The sequence below is a fragment of the Emydura macquarii genome, unplaced genomic scaffold (assembly GCF_026122565.2).
Source record: "Emydura macquarii macquarii isolate MOO-44397 ecotype Brisbane River unplaced genomic scaffold, CSIRO-AGI_Emac_v2 contig_3305, whole genome shotgun sequence".
Lineage (NCBI taxonomy): Eukaryota > Metazoa > Chordata > Testudines > Chelidae > Emydura > Emydura macquarii.
Window position 1 is genome coordinate 7,733,394 of NW_027133442.1, and position 23,852 is coordinate 7,757,245.

The 23,852-nt window shown below is 51.2% G+C and overlaps 2 protein-coding genes across 2 annotated transcripts in view; one reads left to right on the plus strand and one right to left on the minus strand.

The window, feature by feature from the left end:
- The window catches only part of LOC137143264 (zinc finger protein 436-like), a 604,313-nt gene that overhangs the window by 381,862 nt on the left and 198,599 nt on the right, over positions 1 to 23,852 (plus strand). The gene's annotated exons all lie outside the window — the stretch shown is intronic.
- LOC137143271 (serine/arginine repetitive matrix protein 1-like) lies at positions 1,012 to 7,891 on the minus strand. Its single transcript, XM_067532979.1, has 2 exons — positions 7,764 to 7,891; positions 1,012 to 7,627 (listed from the first exon to the last, which is right to left on the minus strand). The coding sequence occupies exon 2, from the start codon at positions 7,589 to 7,591 to the stop codon at positions 5,906 to 5,908; it is 1,686 nt and encodes a 561-aa protein (XP_067389080.1). The 5' UTR covers positions 7,592 to 7,627; positions 7,764 to 7,891; the 3' UTR covers positions 1,012 to 5,905.

Below are 23,852 nucleotides of genomic sequence, written 5' to 3' on the forward strand. Positions count from 1 at the left end.
CATTCCTTGGGAAATAGGTAACAAGGATTGATTACTAAACATCCATTTGTGAATTGGCATGTATGTAGCTGACCAATTTGCCTTCTGATCTAGCTTTGGATTGGTTTTCCTCTGGTGTGTTAGCAACAGCAAAGTTGCTAAAACAAACTGGCACAAGTGAGATGCTGTTCTGAGTGACTGAGTAGAAGTGTTTTTGATTGTGACCATGTGGTTTGATTCTGAAAACTAAATGGTTATTACTGACCAATGTTCTAGTTTATATAGCCATATCATAGTCCATCACTATTCTTGTCTTCTTATATCTTAAACCAGTTGTTGGTAGATCCAATTCAACCATAACCTTTTCTTTAGTTAAGCAATCAAGATGAAAAGAACTCTAAGAAAGGTGAGGCAGGTAATCAATTAAGCAATGCTTAACTGAACTTTAATTTATACCCTGTGTTTCTTACAAGTCCCACCTACTTCCTGTTGTGTTGAGCTCCATGACTTGTTAGATCAAATCATTTCAGCCCCCTTGTGTACCAAAGGCTGAGAACAGGGGGACCCCACAATGGCAGGGAACTGATTAAGTGAGAGATGCCCCGCTGATCCCACCAGGTGAGCACCACCATGGTGCAGAGGAAGGAAAAAACCTCAGTAGCAGGTCAGAGGACACAGGCATAGACTTGAGGGAATGGGGGAACGGAAGAGGTACATACACTGCAGAGGATGTGCTGGTAGTTATTCCTCTGTATTTTTTAAAACACTTGATTCATAGCATTATTCTGAAGGAGATTACATCACCCCTCAGTACACGGTCTGAACATGCTTCAGTAGGAAAGACAGGTGCATGTGAATGCCTCCCCCACAGCTCCTATGGCCCAGAGCTCACTGTTCCCCACGCACTCCCTACCCCCTCCCAGAGAACAACTTCAGTCCCCACTCCTGTCACAGAGGAGTGAATGTTGTACTCCCTTATACAAAACACTGAGGGGTCGATTTAGATTACTGATCAATGACATGTCAGCTAACCACACTTTGTCAGTTTATTAAGCAAAGAGATCAGCACAATACAGACAGGCAAAGGTTAATACTGTACCATCTGGGGAGATTGAAAACTGCTGAGTCTCTCTCTATTCCAAAATCATGAGCTTAACCCACAGATTTATATCCTGTGTTTTCAGACAGACAGAAAATCCCCAAATCTCACTGGTGCATTAAAGACCTTATTTTCCTATTCTTACCTTGTTTCACATCTGTTTTTCAAAGGTCTACAGCCATCTTCACCAATTACCCCAGACACCTGTACTAATCATTCCTATCACTTTGTACTCTGTATCTGTATACTAATTGTTATTTGGCAAATGTTTCCAGAACATACATCTTGTCTGACAGTTCCTACACTTACAAACAAAGGTTATATACAGTTCACTGTGGAGCCTAATTAATTTAGAGAGTACACAAGACACTGATCACAATACTGAAACAGCTATGTAAAATTTATCATATGAACTGAGAATGGTGGATCTCACACAGATATGAAGACTTTACACTCAACTATACACAAGCATAACCACCGAAAAGAAAACAGCAGAATGGTTCCCTGCCTTGCACATACTCACAACTTCATGGAGATCACAGGAAGCATCATAGATGAAGATGGAAGAAACAGTAAGTGGATAAATTCCACAAGTGGGCATGATGTTTTAATTTCCACTATCCTGGTGTACAGGGTTGGTCTGACCATCTTTTATAATTCATTTTCCTAACACCCCATGTATGAGACTGCAGACTTAATCAGATCTCAGCCCTTTGATCATGTTTGTTATTATAGGGACCGAGCTGCACCAGATTACTTTACTTAAGACCTTAAGCAAGCAATTCCTAGCAAACAGATAATAGTTTCCTTTTAAATACTTTCCTTTCAAGACCAGCTCAGGGGTCACAAGTCAACAACTATAAACTTAGCATGAACACAAAGCATGCTAGGAATCTGCTTCACAATTTAGCATAAGTGCAGAAAATACAAAACTGTCTAGCCAATATTGGTTAACACCTCCCTCCCTTTGACTTATAGCAACAGGGTGACACCCTGGGGGAAAAAACAGGTGCTGATGTTAAAGCATTAAATGAAATTTATGCTGTTTTAGCAAAACGTGACAAAACAAATATATAAGCAACACTACTTGTAAAACTATTAAAGCCTTAAAAGTAATCTCTATCCAAGCATTAGAAATAAGTGTTTCTAAATCACCATCATACATGTGATTATCTAGTCTATTCTGCTTTGTGCATGACCTTGCTAATCTGAGTAAGATGAGTATCTTTTCAGCCTAACGATGTTGGTGGATCAATGTGTAGGTTAAACTGGTATTATTTTTCAACTTCATCCTGCTGATGGGGCTCACTTTGGTTAATGGATTCATTGTGCAGGTCAGAACAGGAATCATTATGGTTTGACTTGCAACACTGTAGGACAAACAGAAAATTGAACGGTGATATCACAAGCAAGGTCTTCATAGTAATTTTTATGATTGGTTACCACATAATAGCATCTCTCCAGAGACAAGGTCACCCTAACTGCTGGGCGTCACCACTTGGTTAGCTTTGCAGGACAAGAGGCAGTAGCATCGTGTTCACCTGTCTCATTGAGCCGTGTCAGGCTGGCATGGCCACAGACACGAGCTGCGATGCCAAAGACGTTACACAGACACGTACTTATACATCGCGGAAGGCTGTGGGTGGTGGGCTCCAGGTTTGTATTGATGAATGAAATACCAGGAGCTGTGGTAGAGCCAAACACTCTTTGTAGAGGTCGTCTTCTAGATAATCAAGTGAATGGACAAATGCTAATTTATTAAACAGGGCAGCACTAAGGTTCAATACCATAAAGAAAATGTACACGGACCCCAACACTGAACAAGACTGTTTAGATCAACAAGTACTCCTGTTATGAGGAGGTTTCACTGACCCCAAATTACAAATTGTGCTAAAGGAAATTTGTTCACAGGATTTGAGAGATACTCACTGTTTAAAAGAGCCTTTGAGGTACACTGAGGGAAAGACCCTCAAGCTAATCCTTTGTCATTGAAAATATCAGGAAATTTATCCTTTTCAACATCCCTTGACAAACTGGTTACAGTAGTTCTCACATAGCTACCATAAATGATGCAAATAATCTCCTTACCTATACCATGTTCCTTTTCCTTCTCATTATTTTCTTTAATTAATTCATTAACATTTACTTGTGTCTGGCTGAACAGTTTAGCAACGTCACACTTACTGCACATAGTATACCTTTCTTCAGTAGTTAGGCCATTAATGCCATATTATAGGTTTAGAAATGGTTTCCATTGCCCGATGCTCCAAGTAGTTAATTCATCTTTTTACATTTTCCAAATCTTCACTATTCCAAACAGACATCCCTGACCCAAATAATCCTAAAATAGAACCATCAATTCCATCAAAACTTCAGAGTTGTATATTTTCAAAGATATCAAGCTATGTAATTGTTTCTTGAGCATCTCACAGATTTTGCACCTGTTTCTGATAAAATGCTGTTAAGTCTAACAGACATGAACAGCAACAATACATTTGTTTTTACACAGTGGACAAATTCAGCAATATTCCAGTGAGAAAAGATTTAAAACAATAGTTATATGCATAAGCTACATTATTAAGCAAAGAACCAGGAACTGAAATAGCAGTTAGATCACGAAGCGAGCACGGTCCCATCTTAGGGCATTTCTATAGGCAATTGCATACTCAGTTGTTCTTACACAGTAGGTGGAGATGTAATTGGCTCATCTGTAGGTTTATATTTTCCCTTCCAATGCCTGGGGGTTTCTTCACTGTGCACTGATATATCTGTCGTCAATCTGTGCAGTGCATTTCTCAACAGCTTAAGATGGTTAGCATGCTAAACTTTATCCACATTTCTTATTTCCAGTAACTCAATTTGAGCTTAATTTAGCCACAGCATAATAGGGACCAAGCCATTTATTAAACAAACTATGCTCCAGTAAGCATATAACAGAAGCATGACCTGGTCTCCTACTTTTCAATCTTTTTTCTTTCTCTCTGTCAAAATACACTTTTGCTTTCCACTTTGATATTCCCAATTCTTTAACTATGTACAGATGTGCTCGTTTAAGATGGTCTTGAAATTTTTGCATGAAACATCCATTTTTATTTCCTCAACCCATGCAGCATTAGCTTTTCATAGATGTTTTCATTTCTCTGTGTCATTACCTCAAATAAAATGCAATTTGTCGCACTAGCAAAATAGCCCTGAGAGCCATATGAAGTAATGGAATGGGACTGACCCCGTTCTCTTTCCTTTAGAGAAACAAACTTTCTCAACATCAGTTTGAGGGTTGTTCATCCTTTTCACCTGTCCTGAGGACAGTACGGAATGTGGAACTTTTGTTTTATCCTTAACACCAAAAAATAATTTTGTAAGGTTGTTCCTGTAAAATTAGTTCCTCAATCTGATTTCAGTTTTGCTAGTAGGCCCCAATACAAGAATGCCTGGCCTATCAACACACGAGCCATTTCTGAAGCTGTGTTGGTTTGCATTGGGAAAGCCACTGTACATTTAAAGAGCCACCAAAAAATATTTATTTCCCTTTTTACTTGTAGGTAACAATCCCACAAAATGCATCTGCAAAGTGGACCACGGTCCTAAATTTTTAGGAGGCTTAAGGGGAACACTGTTTTTATTATTAATAAGATTATTATGCACACAGATTAAGCAATTCTCATATTATTGTTTCACATTATGGCTCATCTCTAGCATGGCTACAAACCTACGGTCTCCAATTTTTGCATGATTTTATCAGTCCCTTGCTCTCCTCCTGAGGGAGCATCATGTACCAAATAAATAAAATCTTTCCAAATCTCCTCTGGCACCAATCATTTGTGCCTCAATTCCTTTTTATGTAAGTAATCAACTCTCTATTGCTCTGTATTTTGCTTTGTAACCTTTTAAGAGCGAGTCCTGTGACAATTTCTTCCTTGCCTGCACCTGTTCTACTGCTTCTGTCAACACTGCATCCTACCCTCTGCAGAGCCTACAAATCAGGTACAGCCTCCGCAATGCTGATAGCTAAAACAAAAGCGCTCACAATTTTATGGAAAGAGCCCAACGCTCCCGTCACCCCCTTGCGCTCCTGTCATCCCCTTGAGCACTTGGTTTAGCAAGAATTAGCTATAAGGTTTTCATAATAAAACGAAACATAGCCTTACAGCTCTTTTTTCATTAGCATAGTGGTGAGTCTCCCTGCCCGTCCCGCAACAGACTGGGATCACCTGACTGGGAGGCTGCACTTTAAGGTTTATGAATTCACCAGTGACTCTGGTAAGAATAAAGTATCTTTTAAACAAACTAATGCAATGAGAAGGGTGAGGTGAGACACAAGAAAAGAAAATGACAGAGAATGCAAGCACACAAAAAAAATTAAAAAGGAAAAATTCTGGGATGAGAGCAGAGAAAGTGGGAAGAAAAGCAATTTATAAGAGATGGGAAGGGAAGTCTATGGCCAAGGCAGGAGATCAGACTTGCAACTAGATGATCATAATGGGTCTCTTCTGGTCTTGGAATCTAGGAAACCTTTAGAACAAAGGGAGAGTATGAAGCGACGGAAGCAATATAGGAAATGAGAGAAGCATGACGCAGAGGAGGTATTAGAAAGGGAAAAATTCTGTGTGGGCATTACATATCTACACAGAATTGGAAATAAAAAAGGGTATGAGGAAAACAGTGAAGCGTTCAAAGCACAGGCAACAGCAAGTTCGGCACCCTGAGTTGAGTGAGGCGTGCAGGACAGAAAGGAGCAGCCCATAAACACCAAAGCCTTTGAGTTAAACTGTCCTTGTGAGATGGTGGCGGGGAAATTTGAAGGTTTAAAGACTGCTCTGTCCTTTTCTACATTCTGAGCGATCCACTAATGGGCCCCGTTTTGCTGCTGTTAATTGCTCCCATGCTGCGAGTGGAGCGGGCTGGGGGGTGCTCAGAGGAACTGTTTTCTCCCATCGAGGTGCCATCTGGCTCCGCTTCAGGGATGGCATTCTGGGGTGGGAGCAGGGCCACCCAGTCTTCACTATCCAACGAGCTCTCGCTGACAGCTAGGACAGGCTCCTCCTTCCTTGACCGCCGCCTCCTCTTGCGGCCCGGCAGAGGAGGCTCATTCTCAGCGGAGGTATCACGGTCTGAGGCAGACCCAGAGCACACGACTGCCACCTCCATGCGGGGCGAGGCTGGGTTCTTCGGGGGCCGGCCCCGCTTGCGTGGTGACTCGGCGCTAGAAGAAGCTGGGACACCGGGGACCTTGGGGGGCCGACCTCGCCGGCGCTTCTCTAGCGGGGAGCCATTCTCACTGCTTACTGTCTTGCTCCTGGATGAGGTTGGCTCAGGGGCACTGGTTCCTGGCTTCTGGGCACGTGGCTTCGGGGTGCTGGGTGAGGACTGTGCTTCCCCCTCCCCCAGCCGTTCTGTGGTCCTGCTCCTTGGTGAGGAGGGTTCTGGCATCTTGGTCTCCAGCTTCATGACATTGGACTTTGGGGTACCAGGTGGTGGCTGCATGTCCCCCTTGTTGATTTCTGAAGACTTGTTTTTGGAGGGTCGATGCTGCTTGCAGGGCAAATCAGTACTGAAAGTGACTTGGGCATAGGGCACTGTGTGAGGTCGGCCCTGCTTACGCTTCTTGACGGGAGAATTGCTCTCACTGCTCTCTGTTTCACTCTCAGATGAGGACAGTTCAGGGGCCTTGGTCTCCAGCTTCCTGATGTGGGACTTAGGGATGCCGGATGGTGATTGTGCCTCCTCCTGGTTCAGCTGCTCCGGAGACTTGATTTTGGGAGGCCGGCCCCGCTTGCGGGGCGACTCAGCGCTCGGCGTGCCCTTGGGAGGCCGGCCCCGCTTGCGGGGCGACTCAGCGCTCGGCGTGCCCTTGGGAGGCCGGCCCCGCTTGCGGGGCGACTCAGCGCTCGGCGTGCCCTTGGGAGGCCGGCCCCGCTTGCGGGGCGACTCAGCGCTCGGCGTGCCCTTGGGAGGCCGGCCCCGCTTGCGGGGCGACTCAGCGCTCGGCATGCCCTTGGGAGGCCGGCCCCGCTTGCGGGGCGACTCAGCGCTCGGCGTGCCCTTGGGAGGCCGGCCCCGCTTGCGGGGCGACTCAGCGCTCGGCGTGCCCTTGGGAGGCCGGCCCCGCTTGCGCTTCTCCAAGAGAGAGTCTGTTTCTTTGCTCTCCTTGTTCCTGGGCGAGGAGGCCTCAAGCGCCTTGGTCTCGGACTTCTTGATATGGAGCTTAGCGGTGCCAGCTGAGAACTGGGCTTTCCCCTGGCTCGGCTGCTTCACCATCTTCTTCTTGGGGGGCCGGCCCCGTTTCCGCTTGAGGGGCCCTGGAGCCAGGCTGGGGGCCACCTCCGGCTCAGAGTCCTCGTGATCAGCAGGCGGGCTGCTGCTCAGGGGCCGCTCCTTGGCGGCGGCGAACACAGCTGTCCCCGAGACACTGCTGCCCAGGCTGCTGCTGTCGTCATCATCTTCCTCCTGGCGCAGCTCCCTGTAGCCAGTCAGGGCGGGCAGCTTGTTCCCCAGCCCCATGGCCTGGGTCATGCTGGGCCGCTGCTCCCGGCTCAGGGACCAGCCCACCTGCTGGGGGAGGGGAGAGTCAGACACCAGGTGGGGGAGGGGTCCGCGACCCCCCCAGGACCCTCCCCCAGCCGACTCACCCCCCCGCCCCGCGCCTTCCCCCCAGCCAACGACCGAACCCTCGCGCGCACGGCACCTCAATTTCGACCCGGGTTCGCGGCGCTCAATTAGGCCGCGCGCCAGCCGCACGAACCCAACCGTCCCTACTTCCGCGGGAAGAGTGTCAGAGAAAGGCGCGCGCACTCGCGCGCGGGGCTAACGGAGGCCAATAACTGGCCAAGAAGCAAATGGAGGGCGGATTTGGGGAAGTGGGCAGCAGGGTGGTTGACCAATCCAGCTCCGGGGCTGGGTGGTGAGCCGGCCAATCACAAGGAGAGGGATATGGGTTTGGAGCTGAGTGACGGCTGAGAGGGCCAATCAGCATTGGGGATGCAGGGCTTCGCTATGATAACCGAACCATTCAGCCAACCAGACGTGGAGGAGGGAGCGGCTTTCCCGGTAGCCAACCAATTAAGAGTCGGGAGGGGGCAGCCAATGGAGGACGAGAGGGGGAGCTCTTAAAGGGACAGCTTCCCGGGGCAACATAGGGTCAATCACTCACTCACTCAGCCAAGTGATCTTCCTGACCCCAGGGGCAGGGTTGGGTCCCTCATGCCAAATGGTCATGTGATCTGACCAGTGCCCTCGGCTGTCACATGGCGCTGAAAGCTGACCCCGATCTGGTCCCTGCCCCCCCCACGGTCCCCCCCAGATCACGCCCTGGGACCATCACTGACCCAAAAAAAAAAGGTCACTGATTCAGAGCAATCTGGACAGCCCGATAAATGGGTCGCAAGCAAATAAAGTGTGTTCTGACATGGCTAAGTTTATTGTAAAAATCTAGGAACACAGAACACAGGCCAGGCAGAGAGTGGGGCTGGGTGTGGGGCTGGAGAAGCATGAGCAGGGCATGGGGTGGGCAGGGCGCAGGGTAAGGGGTGGCTGGGAGTGGGACATAAGGCAGGTGGGGCACAAGGTGGAAATGGGGCGTGTAGTGGGCTGGGCGTAGGGTAGATGGGGTGGGGCACAGGGCTGGATGCAAGGCAGGCACGTGGAACACTCATACACACCAGGCTATGCGCTCTATGGGAATGGGAGGTGGGAGTGGGGTGTGTGTGACATGCACAGCGAATACTTTAAAGGACATGAGGTGCAGTCTCATGCCAGGCTGTTACTCCATCAGCTGTGAATCTAACCGAGATCAGCCTTTTGATGGAGTGATGCAGCCAGCAGAGTACTAGCAGTGATGTTGTGCAACCTTTTCAAACAAGGCAGAATCTATTGGTCACCTAGGATCCAGTCTGAGAAAGTCCTTAGTGTGGCATGGGCAAGCCAGGCTTCAAACTGTCCACACTGGGATGAGCCAGAGCCCCAAGCTGCCCTGCTCTTCTCAGATCCATTGGGGCTCCCCAACTCTTTCTGCTTCTGTCCCCTGGCTGTTCTTAAAAGCCACTCCCTTGGCACTGCAGACTTTTGTTTCCAGTTGTGGGTCATTTTCCCAGGTGGCCTGATCATGGCTCTTTCTTTACCAATGCAGGGTCTGCCCTTAAGGGGTGCAGCTTCCAGCCAGTTCTTGTTGGGCTTTCCGGGCTTGACCCAAACAACGTGACTCAGATCCTAGCCCTGATTTCCCCTGGCCCAGGGAGAACTCTTCCCCCCAAAGGCTGGCCCTATAAAGAGAGACAGGGCCCTGAGTCAGCCATATGGGTCATAAAAATAGTACAAAAAATCCCCACCCTCCTCATACCCCTAGCTGAGCAGCTGCTGTCATTCACCCAACAGTGCCATTGGAGGGCATGGGGAGCTGTCAACCAGATGGCTATGGCATGTTACAGGCATGGGGACATGTCATGCCACCAGCTGGGCCATGCAAAGGCACAGGAGGGTGCCAACCATAGGCTGGGCCATACAAGGGCACAGGGAGCTGTGAATCATGTGGCTGAACCATACAAGGCATGGGGCAGTGTGACACATATTGCAACATGTGGTATCTTTGGGAACCATAGTGTAGTTTATCTTTAAAGCCTGAAAACCTCCAAAAGCCACTACACTGAGCTGGGCCAGACAGCATGAGGCAGAGAACATTCATCGATTGCCCTTTGTAGCAATACAGGTGTTGAGTAATTGTGTGTCCCTGGCTCACTGGTTTTCCCCTCCTCTGCACAATAGGGGCTGATTAACACAAAATCCCAAGACTGGTTATGTAGATTCCCAGCCTTTGACCTCCTCAGGCATAGGGGGAAGGATGGGACTTTACTTTGTTTGCAGCAGGCTGGGGGACAAAGGGACACTTTCATTATAAAAGGCTAAGTTCAAACATACTAGGGGCCTTCCTTTTGAGTCAGCAAATGGAGAGGACCAATGGTCCTAGGGTGGCCCCAATGATTGCGGAAGGATTGGGAAGACTTTGGCCCACCAGGCTCCAAGGCAGGCCAGTCCCAGTATGGTTAGGTAAAACAAGGTTACTTACCAGTAACTGTTGTTCTTCGAGATGTGTTGCTCATATCCATTCCAATATAGGTGTGTGCACGCCACAGTGCACGGTTCTCGGAACTTTTTTCCCCTTAGCAGACGCCCTAGTGCCGGCTCTGGTGCCCCCTGGAGTGCCGCGCTCATGCCGCAGCACATGAGGCACTGCCGGCCGTACGCACCCTCAGTCCCTTCTTTCTGCCAACTCTGGCAGCGGGGACAGGGAATGGGTCATGGAATGGACAAGAGCAACACATCTCGAAGAACATCATTTACTAGTAAGTAACCTTGTTTTCTTCTTCGAGTGCTTGGTCATGTTCATTCCACTATAGGTGACTGACAAGCAATACCTTGGAGGTGGGTAGGAGTTACCGGTGTGGAAGGAATAGTTTTATATACTTTATTTTTTCTATTCCACTTTTATACCTAGTTATATATTCTATTTTGTATTAAGCTTTTAAGACTCCATCTTGTATGCTAAAGATTCCATCTTGGATTTTTAGTAGCTTTCTCAGCCTTGAAACAGGTACATTTTGCAGATGTTGCAGGTTTTTGCAGCTGTCAGTAGATAATGGGACATTGCTAGCTAGCTTCAAAAGATAGTTGTTATGGTAATCAGGGGCCCTGTTCAATTAGCAATATGGAGGAATTTCTTAGTATATCTTAGTGTAGAAAAGGTTGAGCTAATGGAAATGTACTGCAATACGTCATCTTTTTCTTTGTTCTCTTTGTCTGAATACTGTATAAAATTTAGTGATGTGAGTCTGTAAGGCAGAAGTCCTCGGGAGCCTTAGGGTGACCGACACTTCTCCGAGCTGCTCGTAATAAACTGCCTCAAAGAACTATGAACTCAAGTCTTTATTTAGGAGGGCCCTGAACTTTCCTACGACAGTAATTGGTGCCGTGACTCGGATGCAGTGACCTTTCGCCTGCCGTCTCCTGCTGGTCTCTGCTGTTCCCGGACCGTTCATCAGCCGGCTCTGGAGGTGACCTTTGCTCACACCACGGAACGGGAGTTGGTGAGAACCACTTAAGGGAGTTTGGGCAGGGTAAAGGCTTGCACACCGGACATATTTGTCTGAATGCCTTTGAGGGTGGTTCTGGTCTGGTTCTGGTTTAAAGTGCACTCTGGTTCTGGTTTAAAGTGCACTTGTTATATTTCTGTAAGCCGGAGTGTGATTGTGGTGTGAGAGTTGTGAATTGTATTCCCTGTTACTGTATTCCCCGTTGACCAAGGCTGCCACTAATTCGTCTCAAGACCCCCTGCACCCTCTGCGAGCTTAACTGCTGCGACCGGAGAAGGTGTAATAGCCAGTGGGGATGTTTTGGCTGGTGTGCCTCAACAGGTTTGAGCGAAGCGCCTGTTCTGAGTGTCTGAGTCAGGGAAAGGATGGGAAATCTGTCTTCAAAAGAAGCAATCCCTCCTCTGGAAAGTCCGGCTCTGGTTATGTATGATAAATATGGACCTAGGTCATGTAAATATCTGGCTAAATGGAATTGGTATACCAGGGATGATCCATCTAAGCAATTTCCAATCCCTGAGGGGATGTTTGATAAAGAAAATGTTTTGTACCTTAGATCCCAAATGGAGGGACTAAAGAATATTAGTCAGGATCAATGGCAACAATATTGTAATTAGTATGCAGAAATGTTTGAGAAGAAAAGGAACAGTATAGTGAAAGGGTGGCAGAATAATGTCAGGAAGCTAGAAACGGGGTTACTTACCAGTAACTGTTGTTCTTCGAGATGTGTTGCTCATATCCATTCCATTATAGGTGTGTGCGCACCCCGTGCACAAATTCCCGGAGCTTTTTTCCCTTAGCTAGCTCCATAGGGTCGGCTCAGGCGCCCCCTGGAGTACCGTGCTCATGCCGCAGTACATAGGGTGCTGCCGACCCTGCGGTCCCTCAGTCCCTTCTTTCTGCCTACTCCGATAATGGGGACGGAGGGTGGGTGTGGAATGGATATGAGCAACACATCTCGAAGAACAACAGTTACTGGTAAGTAACCCTGTTTTCTATCTTAGAGTGATTGCTCATATCCATTCCATTATAGGTGATTAAATAGCCATACCTTGGAGGTGGGGAGGAGTCAACGGTGAGTTGCTCTCATCAGCACGGCCCTGCTGAAGCCCGCGTCCTCTCTCGCCTGCTGCACTATGGTGTAGTGGGACGTGAAGGTGTGGACTGACGACCAGGTTGCTGCTCTGCAGATGTCCTGCAGGGGCACTCTTCCCAGGAAGGCCGCCGATGAGGCCTGGGCTCTGGTTGAGTGCGCTGTCACAGCTCCTGGAAGCGGCACCTTTGCCCGCTCGTAACAGGTCCTGATGCAGGCAGTGATCCAGGTGGAGATGCGCTGGGTGGAGACAGGTGAGCCCTTCATCCGGTCCGCCACTGCCACGAATAGCTGTGTTGACTTCCGGAACGGCCTGGTCCGCTCGATGTAGTAGGCCAGGGCTCGTCTGACATCCAGGGAGTGCCATCTCCGCTCCTCCTCCGAACCATGCGGTTTAGGAAAAAACACGGGGAGGAAGATATCCTGGTTATAATGAAACTGAGACACCACCTTAGGCAGGAACGCCGGGTGGGGTTTCAGTCGGACCTTATCTTTGTAGAAGACCGTGTAGGGGGGCTCCGAGGTCAAAGCTCTTATCTCGGAAACCCTCCTAGCCGATGTAATGGCCACCAGGAAGGCTACCTTCCAATAGAAGACAAGCAGCGGGCATGTAGCCATGGGCTCCAAGGGTGGTCCTGTCAACATGGTGAGGACCAGGTTTAGATCCCAGGGAGGCACCGGGTCACAGACCTGGGGATACAGCCTCTCCACTCCCTTGAGGAACCTGACTGACATGGGGTGGGAGAACAGGGTACACCCTTCCATCGGCTGGTGAAAAGCCGAGATAGCTGCCAGGTGCACCTTTAGGAAAGCCAGTGCTAAACCCTGGAGCTTCAGGTGGAGCAGGCACTCCAAGATCGCCTGTATGGGCGAACCGGACGGTGGGATACCCCGGGACTCCGCCCAACAGGTAAAATGCTTCCACTTGGCCCGGTACACAACCTGAGTGGAAGGTTTCCTGCTGCCCAGCAGAATCTGTTGGACCTGCGTCAAGCAGGCCCTCTCTCCCTCCATCAGCCACAGAGTCTCCATGCCGTCAGGTGGAGAGAGTCCAGGTCCAGGTGCCGCAGGCGACCCTGGTCCTGTGAGAGGAGGTCGTAACGCCTCGGGAGCGGGAGCAGCGTGTCGATGGACAGGTCGAGCAGCATAGTGTACCAGTGCTGCCACGGCCAGGCTGGTGCAATCAATATCATGTCCACCCTGTCCCTCTTTATTTTCAAAAGGACCCTGGACAGGAGTGGGATGGGGGGAAACGCATATTGAAGGGTCCCCTTCCAGTCTATGAGGAATGCGTTGGAGAGGGAGCCCGGCTCACGACCCCGGAGCGAGCAGAACCTTGGGCACTTCCTGTTCCAGGATGATGCGAATAGGTCCAGTTGGGGAACCCCCCACTTTCGGAAGATTGAAGCCACCACCTCTGGGTGTAGTAACCAGTCATGGCAGGGTAAGAATGACCTGCTGAGGCGGTCCGTGTCGTCGTTCCTGACCCCTAGGAGGTGAGAGGCGGATATGTGAAAATCGTGTCTCACCGCCAGGTCCCAAAGAAGAGTAGCCTCCTGGCAAAGAGCGCACAAGGAGTGTGCACCCCCCTGTCTGTTTATATAAAACATGGCCGCCATGTTGTCTGTAAGGACCTGGATCATCCTGCCCTTCAGGAATCTGATGAAGACCTTGCAGGCCAAGCGGACTGCCCTGACCTCTCTGACATTTATATGGAGAGCCCTCTCGTCTAGTGACCATAGCCCCTGAGTGCTCAGGTCCTTGCTGATGTGGGCCCCCCAACTCTCGTCTGAGGCGTCTGTTATCAGGGTCACTGAGGGGGCCAAGTCTCTGAAGGGGACGCCCCTCAGAACCTCCCTGGGGTCCCTCCACCAGTCCAGGGAGGACAGTACCTGGGCAGGAACCATGACCACCTTGTTCAGCCGGTGTCTGGCCGGTGCATAGACTGAGGCCAACCACCCTTGGAGAGGCCTGAGCTTGAGGCGAGCCAGCCTCACTACATAAGTACATGCTGCCATGTGTCCCCACAGCTGAAGGCAGTGCCTGGCTGTCATCGTGGGGGACCTGTGCAGATCGCTGATTATGGCGGTCATTGTTTCGAACTGAGTCTGAGGGAGGAAAGCTCTGGCCTGGGTGGCGTCCAATGTGGCCCCTGTGAACTCTATGTGCTGCACCAGGGTAAGAGTGGACTTCTGCTCGTTTATGAGCAGCCCCAGTCTGGTGCATATGGCGCAGGTAAGAGCCAGGCTGTTTCTCACATGGGCCCTGGACTTGCCCCGGATCAGCCCGTCATCCAGGTAAGGGACTATCTGGACCCCTCTGCAGCGCAGGTGGGCCGCTACCGCTGCCATGCATTTTGTGAACACCCTTGGCGTGGACGAAAGGCCAAAGGGTAGGGCTGCAAACTGGTAGTGGCATCCAGATACCATAAACCTTAAGAACTTTCTGTGACCTGGAAGGATAGTGATATGAAAATACATGTCCTTCAGGTCGATGGCAGCATACCAGTCCCCTGGATCTAGGGCAGGATTAATGGAGGCTAGGGAAACCATATGAAACCTGGTGCACCTGACAAACTTGTTCAGATGTCTGAGGTCCAGAATAGGCCTCAGGCCCCCCTTGGCCTTGGCGATTAGGAAATACCGTGAGTAGAAACCCCTTCCTCGTTCCTGTGGAGGAACCTCCTCTACAGCACCGAACGTGAGGAGGGAGTTGACCTCCTGTATAAGGAGTTGGTCGTGAGAGGGGTCCCTGAAGAGGGACCGGGTAGGGGAAGAGTTGGGGGGGAAAGCTGTAAGTGGTAAGGCATAGCCCTTGAGGACTATGCCAAGGACCCATTGGTCCATGGTAATGGCTTCCCATTCGGTGTAGTAAGGCCGAAGCCTGTGGGCAAATAACTTGGAGCGATCCAGTGGGGATGGAGGAGTGCCACCCTTCGTGCACCCTATCAAAATCTTTTATTGGCAGTATTGCCCTTGCCTGGGCCTTGCTGAGACCCCGTAGAGGGCCCTGGATGGTCACAGCGACTGGGTGCCCGGTACCGCTCCCAACCCCTCCTGGGCTGAGCGGGTCTGGGAGGCAGCCTTGGTGGAGGCTGCGGTTGCCTCTGGGCCTGAGGGCGGGCCTGGCGCCTCGAAGCCTGGGGAGTGTATAGCCCTAGGGACCTCAGGGTGGCTTGTGAGTCCTTTAGGGCATGGAGCTTTTCGTCCGTCCTCTCTGAGAAGAGGCCGGTGTAATCAAAGGGGAGGTCCTGTATAGAATATTGGACCTCCTGGGACAGGCCGGAAGCTTGTAGCGAAGAGCAGTGGCGCATGACGATTGCCGAAGTGATCGCCCTGCTAGCAGCATCCGCTGCATCACTAGCTGACTGAAGTGCCACCTTAGCCACCGCCAGCCCCTCCTGCAACACTATGGTGAAGTCCGCGGCCTGGTCCGAAGGCAACCCCGAGGAGAACCTCTTCAGAGAAGACCAGAGGTTCAAATTGTACTTCCCCAGGAGGGCCTGATGGTTTGCGACCCTCAGCTGTAGGACCGCTGTGGAATATATTTTATGCCTGAAAAGGTCCAGCTTTTTGCTGTCCTTGTCCTTCAGGGTGTTGCCTTGGCCCCCCTGGCGATCCCACTGGTTCACTGCATCCACTACGAGCGAACCTGGGGCGGGGTGTGTATAAAGGAACTCAAACCCCTCCTTAGGTACATAGTATTTGTGCTCAGCACCTTTCGAAGTGGGGGCCACTGAGGAGGGGGTTTGCCAGAGGGTCTTGGCTATCTTCATCACCCTCTCATGAATGGGAAGGGCCAGTAGTGATGGGCCTGCTGTCTCATAAACCCCAAAGAGGGGGTCCTCCTCCTCCGACAGTTCTTTAATTTCCAGACCCAGATTGTCCGCCACTCTCCTCAAGAGGTCCTGGTGGGCCCGGAAGTCAAAGAGGGGGGCCTTATGGTCCCTGGCCGCCGCCTCATCTGGAGAGGAGGAGGAGGATTGAGGAAGGGTCCCTGTGGAGGGTCCTTCCTCTGGGTCAGACCCCTCTTCCGAGGGGTGGCCTTCCTGTGGACAGGTCGGTGGGGGTACTGGTTGGGCCACCGAGGAGTGAACCGAGGCAGTCCCCTGACCCATCTGTGTACCCCAGGGCCCCCAATATGGCCATTGCCAGGAGCATTGGGGCCATGCAGGTGCAGGTGTAGGGACCTGCTGGGTCATTTCCAGGCGTCCCCCCTTGGATCCCGAGCTGCTTGACCTGTGCTTATGGGCCCTGGAAGGGAAGCAGCTCCGGGACGATGATGACCTCCGGTGTCGGCGTCTGTGGTGCCGACGAGGAGAGGAGCTGCTGGAGGAGCTGTAGCTGGAACGACCCCTCCGTCTAGAAGACTTGCGGCGACACTTCCCAGATCTAGAGCGGGAGCGGTGACGCCTGTGTCGTTACGACGCTGATCTGGAGCACGACGTGTCACGCAGTACTGAGGTGCTCAGTGCCGAGGCAGGTGGTGCCGGGATGCACGGTGCCGAGGCAGGCGGTGCCGGGATGCACGGTGCTGAGGCAGCGGGTGCCGAGGCAGGCAGTGCCGCAGGCAGTGTTGGGGATTGAGGTTGAGTTGGGCTCTGCACCGGGGTACCGGAGCCCAAGCTAAGGTCCCCGCTCGAGGCGGAACTGTAATGCCTTCACCTCGAGCGTTTGTCCCTTGACCGCCCTCAGTGACGTGGTGCCGGGGAGCTCAATGACCCGGAGTCGGAGATAGGAGGGGAGCCCACACTCTCGACCCTCCTTGACCATCTGGGGGGAGACCTCGACTCCTGTCTCTTCCACCCACCAGGGCAACCCAACGCGGGTTTACCCCGAGACACCAGTCCCGGAACCCTCAGCCGAGGTGGGGGACGGAGGTGTAGGCAGGCCCATGAGGGCGCGTGCCGCCACGAAAGCCTCCGGTGTCAACGGCCCTTGCAGAGGTGCTCCCCCACCCCCAGGAGTTGGGGGAGGCTCTCTGCGAGGAGATGCTGGTGCTGGAGTACTCTCCACGGCATGTGGCTGGGGCATCTCCTGTTGTACCCCCTGCTTTCCTGGCAGCAGGGGGGAGTCCATGTGTGTGGCCTCCCACCGCTTCTTCTTCTTCGATGCTGATAGCGGTTCCGGCACTGATGCCGATGTCGGTGCCGGTGGAGCGCTCCGCACCAACAAGACACTCGGTGCTGCTGGAGAACGTGATGGCTCAAAGTCCGGGTGGAGCGCGGACTCCATAAGGATAGCCTTCAGTCTTGCGTCCCTCTCCTTCTAGGTCCTTGGCTTGAAGGACCTACAGATCCTACATTTCTCTTTTCTGTGTTGCTCCCCAAGGCATCGGAGGCAACGGTCATGAGGGTCACTCACAGGGAAGGATTTTGCACACACAGTGCAGGCTTTAAAGCCGGTGGAGCCAGGCATGGCTCAGCTCTAGCCCCTAAGGGCACTATCTCTACAACTTAACTACTTACTAATCACTATTAGAAAAACAATGAACCAGAACTCGAATAATAAAGCTATAGTACTAAGGGATGCTACTTGTGTTGTATGCAAGAGGCAGATGTTCCAGCAACCGTCACAGGCAGAAAGAAGGAACTGAGAGGCCGCAGGGTCGGCAGCGCCTTATGTACCGCAGCATGAGCGTGGTACTCCAGGGGGCGCCTGAGCCGACCCTACGGAGCTAGCTAAGGGAAAAAAGTTCCGGGAATCTGTGCACGGGGCGCACACACACCTATAATGGAATGGATATGAGCAATCACTCGAAGAGAGAAGAAAGAGATACAGAAAAGGGATAGACGACAGTCAGTTAGGTTATATCCGCAGTTTTAAAAAAAATAGCGATGAAGAGGGAGAAAAGGACCTGCTTGATGATTTAATAGACAGAGGCTGTTGTTTTGAACCACCTCCGCCTCCACTGAACCAGGACGTGCCGTCTGCACAAGCTCAGCAACCCCCCCACCTTATGCTGACATAAGCGGTAGGGCAGACCAATCTACTATTCCTTCAGCTCCTCCAGAACAAGGAGGAAAGCCAGAAAGTAAAAAGAAGAAAGATAAGGAAAAAAAAACAAAACCCGACAGCAAGGAAATCTGAGACTAGCTGACAGTCTATCTAAAATATATATATACCCCAGACAAGATAAAAAGAAGGGCTGATGCAGTTAGGAACAAACTGAACCAAACTGTTAGGAAGAAAAAAAAAAACAGTGAGGGAGAGGACTAAGAGATCCAACTCATGGCCCTCTTAAGACAAGTACCAGGACCCGATGGACCAGTTACCATGCATGTCCCCTGGTCCCCCATAGATTTAAAGAATCTGGTAATGGCCTTCCCTAACATTTGGGAAAATCCGCTTGGTTGGAAAGAGCACCTCCAGATAAATGTGGAGTGCTATAAGCCAAATTGGGCAGACATGAATCAGTTGCTGCGCCTCATTACTCCTTCAGATGTCTGTGAAAGATTGTACCAGATAGCTCAGTGGCCTGAAATTGCCCGTTGATCCACAAAACTTGCAGAATAAAATCAAAGACTTGTTAAGTGCAGTGGATACTGTGTGCCCCAAAAAAACCAAAAACAAAAAAAAAACCAGACTGATTGCAATGAGATCTTAGACCAAACAGTAAGACAAGGAAGAACCAGCTGAGTATATGGACAAATTAAAGAAAGTTTTTAAACAGCATTCAGGGATACAGTGGCTAGAGGAAGCCTCTCAAGCTCTGGTAGCAGCTTTTGTTAATGGACTTCAACCTGAAGTGCAGAAGCAACTAAAAGCTATTACTGTGGGTTGGCAAAGGGAAAGTTTAAAAAAGTTAGTGGAAATAGCAGCTCATTGTCAAGAAAATGCAAAGTGCAAACAAAAAAATTTAGAAATTCAAGTTATGCTAGCCCAGATATAACAAGCCCAGCAATGCACCCCCAGGGGGAGAGGGCAACTGAACAGAAGTCGGGGAGGAGGAATGGGTGGAAGAGGAAGAGGCCAGTACAGGTCTGGTACACCCCCCGACAATGTTTGCCACTACTGCAAACAACCTGGTCACTGGAAAATAGAATCCCCTAACAGACCCCCGTATCAGGGGAGACAGACTCAAGGGGTGGGGCTAGACCCTCATCCACCAGCTCAAGGCCCACAGGGACCTAACGGACAACAGGCTATACCCGTCTTCTATCAAGATGAAGCATGCAACCCGTGTCAGTACTGACGGTGCCTGGAGGAAGAACCTGACATCATTGGACCCATGATATCTTTAGATCCGGACGAACCTTATATTGAAGCAACGATTAATAACAAAAAGACTAAACTTCTGGTGGACACAGGGGCATCTCGATCCACCTTAAGACAACAGGATTTTTCAACTATACCAAAGACTAGCAAAACAGTAAAGACTGTAGGAATTTCAAATACAGTACAGGTCTGTCCCATAACACAAGAACAGCTTATTCACATTGGACCTTTAACAGAACAACATGCGTTTTTACTCAGTGACAGTTGTCCAGTGAACCTATTGGAACGAGACCTACTGTATAAAATGAACTGTGTCATTTATTGCAATGATTCTGGCATATTCCTGGAAGTATCTGAAAGCCAGGGCAATGCTGTATTGGGACTACTGCAAGAGCAATCAGAGGAAAAAATCCTGGATAGTCACTGGCCTGCAAGATCAACAGAACTGGAAGACATCCTTAAGGTTGTCCCTCCGCAGTTGTGGGCCAAGCATTCGAATGAAGTTGGCCGAATACTGAGTGCACAACCAGTAAAGATCCAGGTTGATCCTTCCAAACCATTGCCCAGGCGACCTCAATATCCATTAAACCCAGAGGCTGAAGCAGGAATAGAACCTGTCATTAATGCCTTGTTGCAACAGGGACTGATTGTGCCTACCAGAAGTCGGTGTAATACACCTATCTTACCTGTGAAGAAACCTGGGAAGAACACTTACAGATTTGTTCAGGACCTGAGAGCCATCAATTCCATCGTCATACCCATATTTCCTGTGGACCAAATCCTGCGGTAATATTGGCCAACATACCAGCGAATTCAACTTGCTTTACTGTGGTTAATTTGTGTTCAGCCTTCTTCTCTATTCCAGTTCACTCAGATAGCCAATACCTATTTGCCTTTACCTACAAAGGTAACCAATTCACCTGGCGTGTTTTACCGTAAGGTTACACAGAGAGCTACTTTCTGTTTTCACAGATGTTACAACGAGATCTGCAAGATGTAAGATTTCCAAAAGGCTCCAGGTTGACCATTTATGTAGATGTCTTGTTGCTGGCTTCCCCAGACTGTGACAGTTGCCAAGAAGGTAGTCTACATCTACTTACTGTGTTGGCCCTAAAGGGTCACAAAGCCAGCAAAGAGAAAAACAAGGTTACTTACCAGTAACTGTTGTTCTTCGAGATGAGTTGCTCATATCCATTCCAATATAGGTGTGTGCACGCCACAGTGCACGGTTCTCGGAACTTCTTTCCCCTTAGCAGACCCTGTAGGGCCGGCTCTGGTGCCCCCTGGAGTGCCGCGCTCATGCCGCAGCACATGAGGCACTGCCGGCCCTACGCACCCTCAGTCCCTTCTTTCTGCCAACTCTGACAGCGGGGACGGGGGGTGGGTGTGGCATGGATATGAGTAACACATCTCAAAGAACAACAGTTACTGGTAAGTAACCTTGTTTTCTATCTTCGAGTGATTGTTCATATCCATTCCAATATAGGCGATTAAATAGCCATACCACGGAGGTGGGTAGGAGTCAATGGTGAGCTGCTCTCAGAATGGCTCTACCAAATCCTACGTCCTCTCTCGCCTGCTGAACAATGGCGTAGTGGGACGTGAAGGTGTGGACCGACAACCAGGCAGCTGCTTTACAGATGTCCTGCAGGGGCACTCTCTCCAGAAAGCCGCAGATGAGGCCTTAGCTCTGGGTGAATGCGCTGTGATGACACCCGGTAGCGGCCCATTCGCCTGCTCAGCACTTGATGCAGGATGTGATCCACTGGGAGATGTGCTGGGTGGAGACTGGTGACCCTTTCATCCAGTCCCCCGCCCATGGCGAGGGGCTGCGCCACTTTCTGGAATGGCCGTGTATTTAATGTAACAGGCCAGGGCTCAACTCGCGTCTAGTGAATGCCATCTCCAAACCCAGACCGCTCGGTTTGGGAAAACACAGGGGGAGATTAATCATGGTTACAACGAGGTTCGGAAACCAGCCCAGGCTAGGAGGCCGGGCATGGCCTCCACTGCAGTTTATCCATATAGAATAGTGTATAAGAGGGCTCCGAGGTCAAGGTCTTAAGTTTGGAGACCCCCCAAGCTGAGGTAATGATCGCCCGGAAGGCTACTGTCCATGAAACGCGGCAGAGGGTGTGAAGCCATGAGTTCCAAGGGGGAGGGCCCTATGAATCTCGAGAGGACCAAGCTGATATCCCCGGGAGGCACTGGGTTGCAGACCTGGGGATACCGCCTCTCCACCCCCTTGACCACCCTGACCAACGAGGGATGGGAGAACAGGGATCTCCCCGCTAGCAGGTAATGGAAGGCCAAAATAGCTGCCAAGTGGACCATCAACTAGGCCAGCACCAGACCCCGGAGTACTCCAGGGTCGCCTGCGGAAGCAAGAGGCTGGCGGAATGCCCCGGGACTCCGCCCAAGAGGTAAACCATGACCACTTAGTTTGATACACGACCTGTGTAGAAGGGTCCCTGCTGTCCAGCAGGAGTTGTGGGACCTGTACCGAGCAGGCCCCCCTACCTCCGTCAGCCACAGAGCGTCCAGGCCGTGAGCTGCAGGGAATCCAGGACCGGGTGCAACAGGTGACTGTGGTCCTGGGAGAGACGGTCATGCTGCGTCGGGAGCCCCATGGGCGGGGCGAACGAAAGGTCCAGCAGCATGTTGAGCCAGCGCTGGCTCGGTCAGGCCTGAGCAGTGAATATGACATCCGTCCTGCCCCTGTTTATGTTCAGTAAGACTTTTGGCAGGAGTGGAGAGGGCGGGAACGCATACCTGAGGGTCCCTGTCCCATTACTGAGGAACGTATCTGAAAGCAACGCAGTCTCATGATCCTGGCGCAAGCTGACCCTTGGCACTGCGCATTCCCAACCAACACGAACAGATTCGGTTGGGGGACACCCCACTTCTGGAGGATCGCAGTCACTATCCCTGAGTGCAGCGACCAGTCGTGGTGGGGTAGAAACGACCTGTTGGGGCGATCCGCCTCGTTGCTCTTCACCCCCATGAGGTGAGATGCAGTCCAGCAGAGTCGTGCCTCATGGCAAAGCCCCACGGATGGGTAGTTCCCTCGCAGAGAGGCCGGGAGGGCGCCCCTCCCTACCTCTTCATGTGAAATGGCTGCAGTGTTGTCCGGCAGTGCCTGCACCACTCTGCCTGTCAGGGATCGGAGGAACAGCCTGCACGCTAGGCAAATGACTCTCAGCTTCCCCACGGAGACCTGCAAGCACTTTTCCTCCACTGACCAGAGCCCCCGAGTGCTCGGGTTGGCAGCCATGTGGGCTCCCATCCCACATACGAGCCGTCGGAACTTAAGGTGACTGACGGGATCAGTTCCATGAAGGGAACATCCTTCCCTACTGGCCTGGGGGATTTCCACCAGTCCAGGGAGGCTAGGACGGGTGGGGAACTGGACCACCCAGTTCAGTGGGTATACCGAGGCCAACCATGCCTGAAGCAGCCTGTGCCTCAGGCGAGCTAGCCTCACTATGTATGTGCAGGCCAGCATGTGGCCCAACAGCAGTAGGCAGTGCCTGGCTGTTGTCATGGCGTATCGGTGTGGCTGGGAGATGATGGAGACCAGCACCTGAAAACATGGCTGATGCAAGAAGGTTCTGGCGTGGGGAGCGTCCAGGGTGCCCCAAGGAACTCTATACGTTTCACTGGGATCAGTGGACATCTGTTCGTTATGAGCAGCGTAAGACGCGCTGACCTGAACTTTGGGAACCTGGACCTACCCCCTATAAACCAATCATCCAGGAAGAGAAAGATTTGCACACCCTTTCACCTGAGGTGGGCCGCCATTACCGCCACGCAAGTTGTGAACATCCTTGGAGCCGAAGATAGGCCAAGGGGCAGGCTGTAAATTGGTAGTAGGAGCCAGCCCCTGTTGGCTCCGGAGGATGGACCTATGAAAGTATGCGTCCTTGTAGGGCGAGGGCAGCATACTTATCTCCTGGATCCAGGCATTCTGGATAGATTGCTGCACCTCCTGGACAGGCCTGATGGTAGCAGCCATGAGCACGTCCTCATGGAATTTGCGGGGGCTATGGCCCTACCCGCCGCAGCAGCAGTGTCGTTTGACATTTGGAGCGCTGCCTTAGTCAGCGTGATTCCTCCATACAGGATGGCGGAAGCCAACCTCAAGGTAGGGGCCCGCTATTGGGCAACTCCTGGTGCGCCCTGAAATCTTTCAGTGGCGCCATGTGGCTCCCGGAGACTGCCTCATCTGGGAAGGGGTAATAGGACTACCGAGGCAAGTCTTGCGGGTGCTCCCTTTGCCAAAGGGGTGCACCCGTAGGAGGGTGTCTCCACGGGGTCCGACTCCTCAACCGAGGAGTGGTGTTCATGGGCCTCAGACTGTGCCAAGGCACGGACTGTACCCCTAC